Consider the following 14,690-nt stretch of genomic DNA (forward strand, 5'->3'; position numbering starts at 1 on the left):
GAGAGAGAGAATCAGGGTTGCTTCACAATTTTTAAAGTCAAATTTAAGGATTTTTAAGACCTGAAGAGATTAATACCGTACATTAGGGGAGCGCAATATTGACAAATCGCAATATTGCATAAATAAACTATGAGACTGTTTTTTTATTTTATTATTATTATTCAATATTTAAATATGAAATTATTTCTAATTTTAATGTTTTAATTTAGGGGTAGCTATTTTTAATATGAAACTAAACCTGCCAGTAGGTGGCGGCAAGTCACTGTCTTAATAAGTGAGTTGAGGGAGTCATTCATTCAACTGATTCGTTCAAACGGCTGATTCATTCAGGAAAAGCAAGTGATTGTTCATTGAATCGTTAAAATGATTCGTTCAAAACGTGGATTTCGTTAAAAAAAATCTTCGCTGTCTGTTATGCACTGAGACTCTGCTACGGTTTCATTTTGAAATTCTCGTCAGCGAAATTATGGAAAACAACCAATATTGACAATAATGTGTCTATAAAGTAACTCACAATGTTAACTTATTGTTAATGTAACTGTTGTGTAAAATAAATATCACATTTGCAGTTGTGGACGGGAAACGGCACTCTTGCTCATCTGGGGACACACGTTACCTATAACTGACACATCACACAGTGAACGCACGAGTGACAAATGCATGTCAGCCGCAGTGACTCGCACAGTGACTCGGGTATTTTTAACTTGTGTTCGCAAAATCTTTGCACTCACATCTAAGTTAAACAAATATGACAAATAGCAGTACAAGAAAAAGAAAAAATAGGCATCACTGCATACTTTATCATGTAAGCTATTGATACGGATCCTATTTAAAGGGGCTACTGTCTAAATACAATAACCTGATGGCGGAAGGAATAAAAGATTTGGAGTAATGATTACTGTATATACAGTATGTACTGTATGTAGGATTGCTTTCATTTTAGTTTCACATGCGTATCTGTGGGCATTTGCTCATCTTTAGCCTACATTTAGGTAACATCTACGTATTTAATTTATCACAGCCAATGAATGCAGAAAGTTAAATTGGTATAGCTAGCATATATAATAAATATAATGAAATAATTTAGTTTAGGCTATGCATAGGCAGGGGCGTGTCTAGAGCATTTTCAGTGGGGGGGCCATGCTGGAGCACTGCCTCCAAACGGGGTGGCCGCCAGTGACCAAAAAAAAGAGCTAAATTCTACAGTATATTACGTAAATCCTATTGATTTTATTATTTTTTTTAACTTGAATAAAGTTACTTGTAAACAAATGTAGTAATAAAGCACATTTTGATTAAATTAGTTTTTTGTCATCCCTGTATATATCCATTAAGTTAAATTTGAGAGCCAGTGTTTATTATTTTTTGTGTTTTCATAAAACTAACAAGTTTATCAAATAAAAACAATTTTTAATAATGAGCAATTTTAAATTCCCAGAAGCAGAAACGATGTCAATTATTTTCTTTTAATAAGTAGTTTGGCCATTACAATATACAGTAGTTTTATTCACAATCTCTTTCAAATAATAATAAATTAATAAATACAAAATTCCCCCCACTGTAATAATTCAAATGGTTTGGTCAAAACATCATAGTGTTTCATTCAACATTTCTTTCAGATTAAATTACAAAAAAGCTGAGTAACACAGAGTTAAAGTTTTAGCACTGTAACAGTTCAAAAGAAAACAACACATAATGTTTTATAAAATGTTTTATAAAAAAAACATTTTACTAACATTGTCACTAACATTTTAGTAACTAAACTGAATTTTATTAGGTTTAGTGACAACATGTTACAATGTTTACATGATACAATTTCTGGTAAGCTACGCTTTTTTATTATTTCAATTCAATTCAATTATTGTGATTTGATTTAAAGGAACACTCCGACTTTTTGAGACTTTAGCTTATTCACATTATCCCCCAGAGTTAGATAAGTCCATACATACCTTTTTCATTTCTGTGCGTTCTGTAAGTGTTATTTGACGCACCCACCGCTAGCCTAGCTTAGCACAAAGACTGGATGTAAATGGATAGTGTTAGCATAGTAATCCCAATAAGTGACAAAATAATTCAAACATTTTCCTATTTACATGTTGTGATCTGTATAGTCACAGCATGTACAAAAAACAAGGCTATATGAGACAGAGACCATTTTTAATCGTATAAATACTGGGAACTATATTCTCACTCGGCGTAGGAGCACAGCTAGCGTTACTTGGGCGGAGTGGCTACTTGGGCGGAGTGATCAGCGCAGCACACGAGACGCCCACACGAGACACACTGTATGCAATGGCAATACTACAATTTCATTGAACTATGAATGATCATTATAACAAAATCACTTACTTGGTGGACAGCTGACCATTAGGTTCACTCGGCATGGGGCGTTTCTTCCAGTTGATCTTGTCACATTGGGAAAAAAAAACGACAACTGCCGGGTGTATTAGGGCAGAGAAATCTTCCGTGGAAGTGACGCAAATATTTTGATTGTCATCAGCCCTTGACATTGATGGCAATACCCGGTCCCATTCATTACAACAAAGACACTCGGTTTTTTTGTGGGCATAGGTTGGCATGTTCCACATTTACACCACCAGTCCGTGTTCGTTCTGATTCTCCCTTCGACATCAATCTGTTCGACATCTTGTCTTACAGCTTCCAAAGTTTGTAACTCCTCGTCTGTGTATTCTGGCTCAAACCTATATGGTTCGGGATCTTGGTTTGATACACAGTAAAATTCCTCTGAGTCTGACAATTCCTCAAAGTCAGCCATGATCATGAGTCACGTCTAGCGAGTTAGTCACGTTTGTTTTGTTTACGGATTAGGGCAGAGAAATATTAGAAAACGAATGAAAATGAAAAACACTGATTGATCGATATTATGTAAGAGGAATATACATTTCGGTAAGTTGTACTGTATCTTTCAGTGTTCATTCATGTTTTTTTACTATTAGCTATTACTATCTGTCACGTAGCATTTACAAGCGCCAAAACGGTATTTATTGTTTGAATTTCGTAATAAAATTGACAGAATCTGAGCTGAGATTTTTGTATATCATAAGTAACCTGCTCTGTCTAGTCTGTCGGTCTCCGTGTCCTCTTTGCTTCGTGATTTTTCTGTGCGTGAGAAAATGGATGTGTGGCGTGAGAGAGTATGAAAATTGCGTGTCTCACGGTGAATGCGTGAGAGTTGGCAGCACTGTAAAAACAGTAGCAGAAAGAGAGGAAAACAGTCGAAAAAGGCAGACCTCAACTAAAACAGCTGGAACTAAAACTTCTGTTTCGGTGGTGACTGGCAGCTCTTTGTTTGGTGTCTTGACTTCCCACTCTTGATTGATAAAGTAAAAGTCCAAGTCTGCGACGACCGTTGTTTATCTGGCGCTGCACTTCTTTGAAGTAAACTTCAGTAGAGTCTATAAAACTGATTGGTCGTAAAATGAACCAATCACAAGACATCTTATAGGGGGGGGCACCTGGGGTGGCCAATCGAATTTCAGGGGGGGCCGGTGCCCCCCCTGGCCACCACGTAGACCCGCCCCTGTGCATAGTGCCTAGACCTGCCAACAAGTGCTTATTGTTAGAAGAAAACAAAACAATCCTTAGACCTATAGACCATTACGGACCTCAATCACACCGGCTCCCTCAGAATCAACCGGCCTGCCAATCTCCTGCACTGCTTCTCTTTCTCTCTGCTAAAATATCTTTGAATATCCATCGCATCTGCTCAATGAATTAAAGGATACAACGGTAATAGCGTTAACAGGGACCCTATGACACTTAGTTTTCAGTGACAACAATATTCTGTGGGGATTGATATTGTTTTAGAATATGCCTATTATAGAGATAGGTTATATTATTGGCAAAGAATAAAGAGTTTTAGCTCGCTAAGTTAACCATTTCTTGTATTTTGCTTGTTCACTCTAGCTAGACTACAGTTTTCCATAGCAAACCAAAATATCCCTTTTCCTTTACCTCAAGAAAACGTAGCTAAAGGTAAGCAGGTAATTAAAAACAACTTACAATTTCACTCCGTATCTCGACACTTACCAATCTTCCTTTCACCATTAGCGTGTGTATCGGTGTGTGTGTGGGCGGGAGGGTGCATAGCGAGTTCAACTTCAGACCAAACTAGAGTAACGACGAGACGAGATGAATCCTCCAGTTACTTGCAGCGCTCCGGTCTGCAACGCTCTGAAAGCTGCCACAGTTCACACCAATGCAACGAGACGCTGCGGTGCATCATCTTGATAGCACAACGACTCTTTGTACTTCTGTCCAACTTCCGACTTTTCGCATTTGTTGCGTCTAAATATGAACGAGGATACGGTTATTGCTAAACCGAATTGTTATTGTTGTTCTTATCATTTAGGGGGGCTTAGGAACATTTTGGGGTAGCTTCAGCCCCCCTAAAATAGGCCTAACGACGTCCCTGCTCACACATCGTTAAAACAATGATTACAGTATCATCATAGACAATACACGTCACACACACATAAAGAATGATCTTGTACGGACATTTACCAACTTTCTTCTCCCTCTCTCCTCTCAGATGTAATGCTGTGTGTGTGTGTGTTTGTGAGAGAGAGAGAGAGAGAGAGAATTTGAATTTCAAAATCCATTTATTAAAAAAAATTTAAACATTGTCCAGTCAATCAACACACTGTTAAAATAAAATCAGAACAGACCATACACAACTATCTTAAGAGGGATGCAAAATGCAGGTTATCATCAATAATCTCACACAAAGCCCCCTTATTGCACCAAATCTGATCAAACGAAACAAGATCATTCATGGCTTAAAAATATCGAAAATCAATTAAAATTCTAGATTTCACTGAATTGAAAAACACTGCTTCTAAATTGTAACTTGTGTCTCGTTCAATTTTATGTTTCCTAGTATTATAAATAGCCATTTTAGCTTGGCCTATTACAAAGTTCAAAAGTTGACACCGAAAACGGTGTTTCCTAACATACTTAAAACCACAAATAAAAAGTCCAACAGAAAAAGTTTCACCAAAACAAACAAATAATTTCTGTAAAACAATAAACAATGACTTCAGTCTAAAACATTGCATAAATGCATGGAACACAGTCTCTCTCATCAAACAAAATGGACAACCATGACCAACACCAGGGTTTAACACTGAAATAAAAGCATTAACTGCGACTGCCCCATGTAATATTCTCCACTGTAAATCGCCTATTTTCTTAATAGTTAATGGTGACTTGTACAGAGCTCTCCATTCTGGTTTTGTACCCTCTCCCATCTGTAGGATGGTATGCCAGGGTGTATCTACTTTATTATCTAAAAACCTTCTATTCAGAGATTTGACACAACTTTTATACAAGGCTTTTCCAGAGGCCGGCTCTGAACCCATTAATGACACATTTTCAGAATACAAAAAAACACCTTTGCACTCTTCTAAATTAGGTGATAGCAGCAGATTAGGAAACGGATCTCTGCAGTCCGGAGTAATCAGTCCCTCAGAGTAGTCCTCCAGCAGTTTACATTCTTCTGCTGTAAGAGCAGATCTCCACTTTTCAAGGAGTTTAGCCACCACACGTGTTGTGTTGATGTTCAGATGTTCAGTTACCAAATCAACATTCTTAAAGTCTGTTCCTGCTAGCGGTACTAGATGTCCAAGGGTTATTACACCAGAACGGAGTAAAATTACTTCAATTGCTGGGAAAGGTCCTTTACTTGAAATATCCAAGCGGGAACCATGAATTAAAGGTTCTTGTAACATCCAGTACAAGGAATCTGTATTCAGTCTTTGCACTATAAACAACGTCCAAACTTTTAAAAAATTACGATAAAAACTGGGTAACTTGGACAAGTCCATCTTTTTAGGATGCAACCAGAACAAAGGCTTGTCCAGGCCTAATCCTTCAAACTTCTTCAGAATTGCAAAAGCTGTGGATTTCCAGCTTGAGTCCACTTGTCCAGTTAAAAGTCTCTGTGCAAACTGGAGTCGGAAAGCTGCTGTTCTGCTCTGTAAATGTATAAGTCTATGCCCTCCCTCTTCTTTAGGCAAATACAAAACAGCTTTTGGAACCCAGTGCAGCTTGTCCCCAAAAAAATCTATTAAAATTGACTGAATTTTTAACAAAAGATCTGGTGGAGGATCAACACAAATTAAGCGATGCCAGAGAGAAGATGCTACCAAGTTATTAATAATCAATGTGCGCCCTGCCCTCTATATGACATTTTTGGAAGCAAATATTTCCATTTGTCGAGGCGGCCTTTTACTTTTCAACGACTCCTTCAAAGTTTTTTGTACCATAATTTCACTTCCTAAAAACACTCCAAGGTATTTAAAACCTTCCTTAGTCCAGGTTAAACCATCTGGGAGGTTTGGTTCTCCACTTAACCAGCTCCCAACCAGTATCGCTTCGCTTTTAGACCAGTTTACCTTCGCAGAAGAACACATTTTAAAATCTTTTAATATTTTGATCAACAAATCCACATCTTTCTGACAATTAATTAAAATAACAACATCATCAGCATATGCTGATAATTTAAGTACATTTAAACAATTTGAAATATACACTCCATGCAAATCTGTTCTTAACTTGTTTAAAAGAGGCTCTATTGACAAAGCATAGAGCATACCAGACAAGGCACACCCTTGTCTAACACCTCTAAAAACTTTAAAAGGAGCACATAAGTCACCATTAACTTTCAATATACTTTCAACTTCACAGTACAAAACCTTTATCATAGAAACAAATTCAGGATTAAAACCAAATGCTGCTAAAACATTCCATAAATAATTATGCTCAACTCTGTCAAAAGCCTTTTCTTGATCTATTGACACTAGACCAAAATCTAAATTGAGACTCTTACCCAAATCCAAAACATCCCTAATAAAAGAAATGTTATCAGAAATTCGCCTACCAGGTACACAATAGGTCTGGTCAGGATGGATAACTTGTTCCAAAACTTCACCCAATCTATTAGCCAAAACTTTGGAGAGCAATTTATAATCACTGCACAGCAAACTCACGGCCCTCCAGTTTTTAATATCATTCAGGTCTCCCTTCTTTGGCAACAGAGTGAGAACCGCTCTATGGCAACTTGTGGGTAGCCGCCCATTGGCTAAGCTTTCCCCAAGCACCTCCAGCAGATCCGGACCCACCTCCGGCCAGAAGGACTTGTAGAAGTCGACTGGTAGTCCATCCACTCCAGGCGCTTTGCCACACTCCATACTTTGGAGAGCTCTTTCCAACTCCTCCAGAGTTAAAGCTTTACTGAGCCCAGCATTAGCTTCTTCGGATAACTGAGGTAAATTATTAAGAAAGACATTACCATCAGTTTGTTCATGTGTGAGTTCACTTTTGTACAGTTCTTCATAAAAACGAATTGCTCTTCTACGAATGTCAGAAGGGTCTGACAACAAGACTCCAGCTTCTGAGCGTAAGGCATGAATAAACCTTCTCTGTCCATTTTTTTTCTCCAAATTAAAAAAGAATTTTGAGGGTGCATCCATCAATTCTACGCTTTGAAAACGTGATCTGACCAGAGCTCCTTGTGTAACTGTGTCTAGAAGTTCAGCTAAATAATTTTTCTTTTTATTAAAAGTTTCAAAATGGGTCAAATGTCCTGTATCAGCAACCCCCTGAAGTTCCATTAATTCATTCTCTATTATTTTCATTGAACAGTTTATGTCTCTCGTGAAATTACAAGTATATTGTTGGCACAACTGTTCAATCTGAACTTTTGCAATGTCCCACCACTGCTGTAAGGACTTGAAAGAAGATTTTGTAGTTCTAAAAATATTGCAGAATTCTTTAAAAATATCTTTAAAATGATTATCACATAATAAATTATTATTAAAGTGCCAGTAAGCACTTTTTGGCTTAATGGAGCTCAAAGACACAACACACTGTATTAAGCTATGATCAGAAAAGCTTACTGGAACAATTGAACAGCTTCTGAAAAAATTAAGCTGGTGTTTGAAACCATAAAACCTATCCAACCTTGCTAAAGAAATTAAGTTATCATAAGCATGAGTCCATGTATACTGCCTCTGATTACCATGAAAATTTCTCCAAACATCAACAAAGCATAAAGCATACAGTAGGCTACACTCCATAAATGTTCCTAAAGAGTGTTGAAAATTGAGAAGCCATACTTATGGATCCAGTGAATTACCCACAGCATTTATTCAGGGGAATGTTCAACAAACATCATTAGCTAACAGGTATGAAAGCAACAATAACAAAAGGAAGAAAAGTCCAAATGTGCATGCATTCAGGACAGCTGTATTTGCCAACAGTGGAAGATCTGACCACACAGTCCCACCTTCCACATTCTGAACATTCAATCTAAGGAAGGGAGAACAAACTATAGACTAAGTTACATGCTAATGGAGAACAGTTACTTGTTTTGCAATGTATATGTATACATTTTTCTCACCCATTGGCCAGTTTGGCCTTCATACCTATGCTGCTCTCCATCTAATGTAATCATGTTTGTTAGTAAATAAATGTCACAGTTATATTATCTTTTGAAGAACAATTTAACACACCATCACCCTTCATTGTGAAATTTTCACATCTCCTCTTTATATAATCACGCTCCTTTCTTGAGCAGCGATCGGGATATTGGTTATCCTGCAAAGTTTTTGATTTGTCTAACTTTAATTGCATCCATTTGCTGTGGCAGTATATGGCCTAACAACAATGACACTTCATTTATAGACCTTTTAATCTGTTCCTAACGGTTAGCAGACGACAATAATGAAAGCACATGATGTGATGAATAACAAGTAAAGAGAATATGTTAATGAGATTCATGGTACCAGTCAAATGAAGAGAACTGGCATAATTTAAATTTATATTACATAAAAAGAGGCCCACACCCATTACATTTTATTTATAAAACTGATAGACCATTGTGTCATATTTCTTTTGTTAAAGAGGTCAGCAAAAAAGTAAACAATAAAGCATTTCCTATTGTTTTAGAGAGGGTCATGCTATTCGTGTGAGGTGACAAATGATTAAGAGGTTAGTGATGTAGGCCTATGTGAATATTAGCCATAGAGAATCAGTATATATATTTGTAATAATTCATTATCACTATATCATATGTTTTGCTTATTTAAGTAATATAGTTTGTGGTTGCCTCTCAGTGTTTTTCACAGGACTTTAATCACTAAAAAGACAAAGTGTTCTCTACATGTCCAATACAAGACATTAGATACACAACATTCAAGTTCATGCTCCTACTGAGCATAATGTAAATTTACACATTTGGCAGACGCTTTTAACCAAAGCGACTTACATTGCATTTCAAGGTACACATTTACATTCTTATCAGTTCTTGCTTTCCCTGGGAATCGAACCCATGAACTTGGCGTTGCAAGCGCCAGCACTATACTGTTTGAGCTACAGGTAAGCTCGACACAATGTACAATTCAATATTACTATATAAAACTCACTTAATTTAAATAATTATATGATTCTAAGAAGATGCAGTATTACATACAGAATTGTTCTGAAAGAAGAAGAGTCAAAATTATTATTATTATTTTTTATTTTTTTTGATAAATCTGTTGAAAATGTTACAAGTTCATGAGATAATTAACTTCATGACCCTATAAGCACAGCTGCTTTATGTCCAGGGAAAAGGATCCAGAGGCGTCAGAGCTGGTTGTACAGAAAAGAGATCTTAATATAATCAGCAGAGTAAAATAAGCTGATAAGTGTTTTATATAAAAAATAATAGATCCATTATAAAATTAGGCTATATGCAGATGTTTCTTTTAGGCAGCCTAGCTACTTCATCTGTTGTTATTTGTGATTAGGACTCATGACAACACACTATAGAAAAAATGATACACTAATGTTGAGAAGAAGATGTGTGTTTGAGAGAGAGACAGAGAGAAGTGTGTGTGTGTGTGTGTGTGTGTGTGTGTGTGTGTGTGTGTGTGTGTGTGTGTGTGTGTGTGTGTGTGTGTGTGTGTGTGTGTGTTTAATGATTAACTGTCACTGTGTGTTTTGTAGTGTGGATCATGGAGGAGAGATCAGGATTACAGCAGGACCACGAAAATGTACGTCTATACACACACACACACACACACACACACACACACACACACACACACACACACACACACACACACACACACATTCTCTCTCTCTCTCTCTCTCTCTCTCACACTCATATATACACACACACACACACACACACACACACACACACACACACACACACACACACACACACACACACACACACACACACACACATAATGCTTGCTTGTGATAATTGTGGCAAAGCAATAAAAAAAAAACAGTAAAAGATCAGACAGTTTCATAATTCCTGATTACAGAAATATTTGAACATAAGAATCCTATGTTTTCTGTTTGGTAACCATGGCGATTTCAGTCAGAACCTCATTCAGGACAAAAGCTGTTACAGAATGATATTTCTTTAGTGCTTTATTATCATTGGTTGCTTACAATCCTAAATGAACTAGTCAGATCTGAAATGAAGACTCAAGATAGAAAGTTTCTGTAATTCACTGATGTGTTTTCTCTCCATCAGATTCTCATCAGTTCACTCTGGATCTGAACACAGTGAGTAAACACCTCCGTCTGTCTGAGGAGAACAGAGTGATGACTAACACTGGCATTCAGCCGTATCCTGATCATCCAGACAGATTTGATCATTATGAGCAGGTGTTGTGTAGAGAGAGTGTGTGTGGACGCTGTTACTGGGAGATTGAGTGGAGTGGGAGAGGTGTGTGGATATCAGTGTCATATAAGAGCATCAGCAGGAAGGGACCGGGTGAAGAGTGTTGGTTTGGATCTAATGATCAGTCCTGGAGTTTGTTCTGCTCTTCCTCCAGATGCACATTCATACACAATAACATATGGACTGATCTCCCTGTAAAGCCCATCATCAGCAGGAGAACAGGAGTGTGTAGAACAGGAGTGTATGTGGATCACAGTGCAGGAACTCTGTCCTTCTACAGCGTCTCTGACACACTGAGCCTCATACACACAGTCCAGACCACATTCACACACACACTCTATCCTGGGTTTAGGGTTGATTATGGATCATCAGTGAAACTGTGTTGATGAATGAGAATAGACTGATGAGAGACTCTACCCATAATGCTTTGAGCTGCATGATAAATCAGTGACAGTGAGATGTTCTAGAGTCTCTTATTGTCTCTTCATTACATTAATAACACAGCTGAACTTCTGTCAGTGAAATAAAGAGAAACAGACAATGATACACAGAGAAGAGAGAGGAAATATGAGACACAATGAGACTCACTGAAACATGTCTGGATGATACGAGCAAAACTAGACTTTCAACTCTAAACTCAGTTTAAGACATTCAGAGATGTTTTATCTCAACTTCTCCATCTGTTCAAAACATGATTCCTCTGCTGTGGGTTATGTGTGTGTTATTAAACATGATTCCTCTGCTGTGGGTTATGTGTGTATTATTAAACATGATTCCTCTGCTGTGGGTTATGTCTGTATTATTATGACGCGAAAGCGGTCATATAGGGATTGTCAAAGTTTTTTTTTTGTTTTTTTTTTGTCACCTTACTGAATTTTTCGTCAACGATACCAGGGACACCGAAACACCGGGGAACATGAAATTTGGTGGGCATGTAGCCCCACTAGACTTCTACGGAAAAATTTCGTTTGGTCCTCGGGGGCCACTCCCCCCCCCCGCCCCCGCGCTGGGCCCCCCCAAACCCCAAAAAATGCAGTTTTTCCTAAATAACTACCTGAACCGTGGCACCGAGGATGAAGAAATTTTTATGGTATGTTGCTCTTAAGGGCCCACATCAACCTAGCCCATAATCACTCATTTGTGATTTGCGCCCCTCCCATAAAAAATGAAAATGCAATATTATTCTGCTTTAATCGCCCCTATCTTCAGTGGAGATGTTCAGAACTGCACCATATTTCATGTGTATGATTAACTTGATATCCTCTGGGGGTATCCTCTGCTAAGTTTTGTAGAATTTCATCCATGGGGGGGTATAAAATAAATTCATTTATGTGCACATTTAGTGACTGTACACTCATCGGCCTGTAGATGGTGGTGTTGAGCGAAGGGTTGCTGGTTTAGGATGATACTGTCACACACACACATGCAGGAATACAAACAAACGCAAGCATGCACACACACTGACATCCACACGCACAGACACACACCGATACACACACATACAAATCCACATGCACAGACACACACACACACAAACACACACGCGCACACATGTACGCACACATACATACACGCACAGACACACACACACACACACACACACACACACACACACACACACAGACACACACACACACACACACACACACACACACACACACACACACACACACACACACACACACACACACTATTACTTTTTTTAGGTATATACATAAACACGCAATACAGCCAAATTACTCCACGTCATTTATTTTTGTGGAAAGCCAGTGCAGGCCTGAGCGGCGGTCATATTTTGTACCGCGATGCGGTACATCTAGTTAAAGACGCTTCTGCTGTAATATATTGTATACTGTACTAAACCTGTTAGTGGGGGTTTCTGGATTGATCTTTATCTTTTTATTAGCATCTTTGTTTTCTCTCTCTTTTATTTTGTCTCTCTATTGCTGTGAAAATAAGACACATATTCAAGAGAATGAATCAATATCACAGTTTGTTGATCAATTCCTGTGTGAATGAAGGATCTCATGATTCTCTATAGAAACTCAGCATTCAAGCAGGCTCGGGTTACTCCACTGCTCAAAAAACCAACGCTAAACACATCATTGGTAGAGAATTACAGACCTATCTCTCTCCTACCATTCATTGCGAAGACACTTGAAAGAGCTGTCTTCAACCAACTAACATCCTTCTTGTCTCTAAACAACCAGCTGGATGTCAACCAATCTGGCTTCAAGAAAGGACATTCAACTGAGACTGCATTACTGTCAGTCACAGAAACCCTACGGATCGCAAAAGCTGCTTCCAAATCTTCAGTCCTCATTCTCCTGGATCTGTCTGCTGCCTTCGACACGGTGAATCATCAGATCCTTCTGTCCACCCTCTCATCACTGGGCATCACAGGAACTTCACTCCACTGGTTTGAGTCCTATCTCACAGGTAGGTCCTTCAAGGTCGCATGGAGAGGCGAGGTATCCAGAGCACATCAGCTGACCACAGGGGTTCCCCAGGGTTCAGTTCTTGGTCCCCTCCTCTTCTCCATCTACACCACATCACTGGGACACATCATACAGGCACACGGTTTTTCCTACCACTGCTATGCTGATGACACGCAGCTCTTCCTCTCCTTTCAACCAGATGATCCCACAGTAGCTGCACGGGTCTCAAGCTGTCTGGCGGACATCTCCACATGGATGAAGGAACATCACCTGCAGCTCAACCTGGCAAAGACTGAGCTTCTCATCCTCCCTGCCAATCCATCTCTACAGCACGACTTCACCATCCAGCTAGAGTCATCATCAATCACCCCATCAATATCGGTCAGAAATCTTGGAGTAACGTTTGATGACCAGCTGACCTTCACAGATCACATTTCAAAGACAGCTCGATCATGCAGGTTTGCACTGCACAACATCAGGAAGATCAGGCCTTTCCTAACTGAGCATGCAACACAACTTATCGTCCAGGCCCTGGTCATCTCTAGGCTTGACTACTGCAATGCTCTTCTGGCTGGACTTCCAGCATGTGCGACCAAACCCCTACAGATGATCCAGAATGCTGCAGCTCGTCTTGTCTTCAACGAGCCCAAGAGGGCCCACGTCACTCCTCTGTTCATCTCTCTGCACTGGCTACCTCTACAGTGCCCTCCACAATTATTGAACCCCCTGGTAAATATGATCAAAATGGGCTGTAAAAAATAAATCTGCATCGATTATCCTTGTGATCTTTCATTCAAAAAATGTGCAAAATTCTAACCTTTCATTGAAGTAAAAGAATTGAAAGTGGGGGGAAAATCACATTATGAAATAAATGTTTTTCTCCAAAACACGTTGGCCACAATTATTGAAACCCTTTTATTAAATACTTTTTGCAATCTCCTTTTGCCAAGATAACAGCTCTGAGTCTTCTCCTATAATGCCTGATGAGTTTGGAGAATAACTGACAAGAGATCAGAGACCATTCCTCCACACAGAATCTCTCCAGATCCTTCAGATTCCCAGATCCATGTTGGTGCTTCTTCTCTTCAGTTCAGCCCACTCATCAGGTCAGGGGACTGAGACGGTCATGGCAGAAGCTTCATTTTGTGCTCCACAACAAATTTTTGTTTTGATTTTGATGTTTGTTTTGGATCGTTGTCCTGATGGAAGATCCAACCACGGCCCATTATAAGATTTCTAGCAGAAGGCGTCAGGTTTTGATTTTTTATCTGTTGATATTTGATAGAATCCACAATGCCATGTATCTGAACAAGAAGTCCAGGACCTCCAGCAGAAAAATATGCCCACAACATTAAAGATCCAATGGTATATTAAATTGTACACATGGGGTACTTTTTATCCTTGTGTTCACCAAACCCATCTAGTGTGTTTGCTGCCAAAAAGCTCTGTTTTAGTCTCATCTGACCACAGAACCCTGTGTTGTTTGAAGATCCAGTCGTGTCTGACAATTAAATTTGCTGGAATTTGTTTTTGGATGAGCGAGGAGG

At 38.8% G+C, this 14,690-nt stretch overlaps 1 protein-coding gene across 3 annotated transcripts in view; it reads left to right on the plus strand.

Moving 5' to 3' along the window:
* The window catches only part of LOC309496977 (NLR family CARD domain-containing protein 3-like), a 78,522-nt gene extending 67,031 nt beyond the window's left edge, over positions 1 to 11,491 (plus strand). For all 3 annotated transcript variants that reach the window (XM_082167181.1, XM_082167183.1, XM_082167182.1), the window contains 2 exons: positions 10,012 to 10,058; positions 10,556 to 11,491. In XM_082167181.1, coding sequence (XP_082023307.1) covers positions 10,012 to 10,058; positions 10,556 to 11,091 — 583 coding nt within the window. In that variant the 3' untranslated portion in view covers positions 11,092 to 11,491. The remainder of the gene's footprint in view (positions 1 to 10,011; positions 10,059 to 10,555) is intronic.
* The last annotated feature ends 3,199 nt before the right edge of the window (positions 11,492 to 14,690 follow it).

Source organism: Leuciscus leuciscus (genome assembly GCF_965113295.1).
Source record: "Leuciscus leuciscus genome assembly, chromosome: 4".
In the NCBI taxonomy this organism is placed as follows: domain Eukaryota; kingdom Metazoa; phylum Chordata; class Actinopteri; order Cypriniformes; family Leuciscidae; genus Leuciscus; species Leuciscus leuciscus.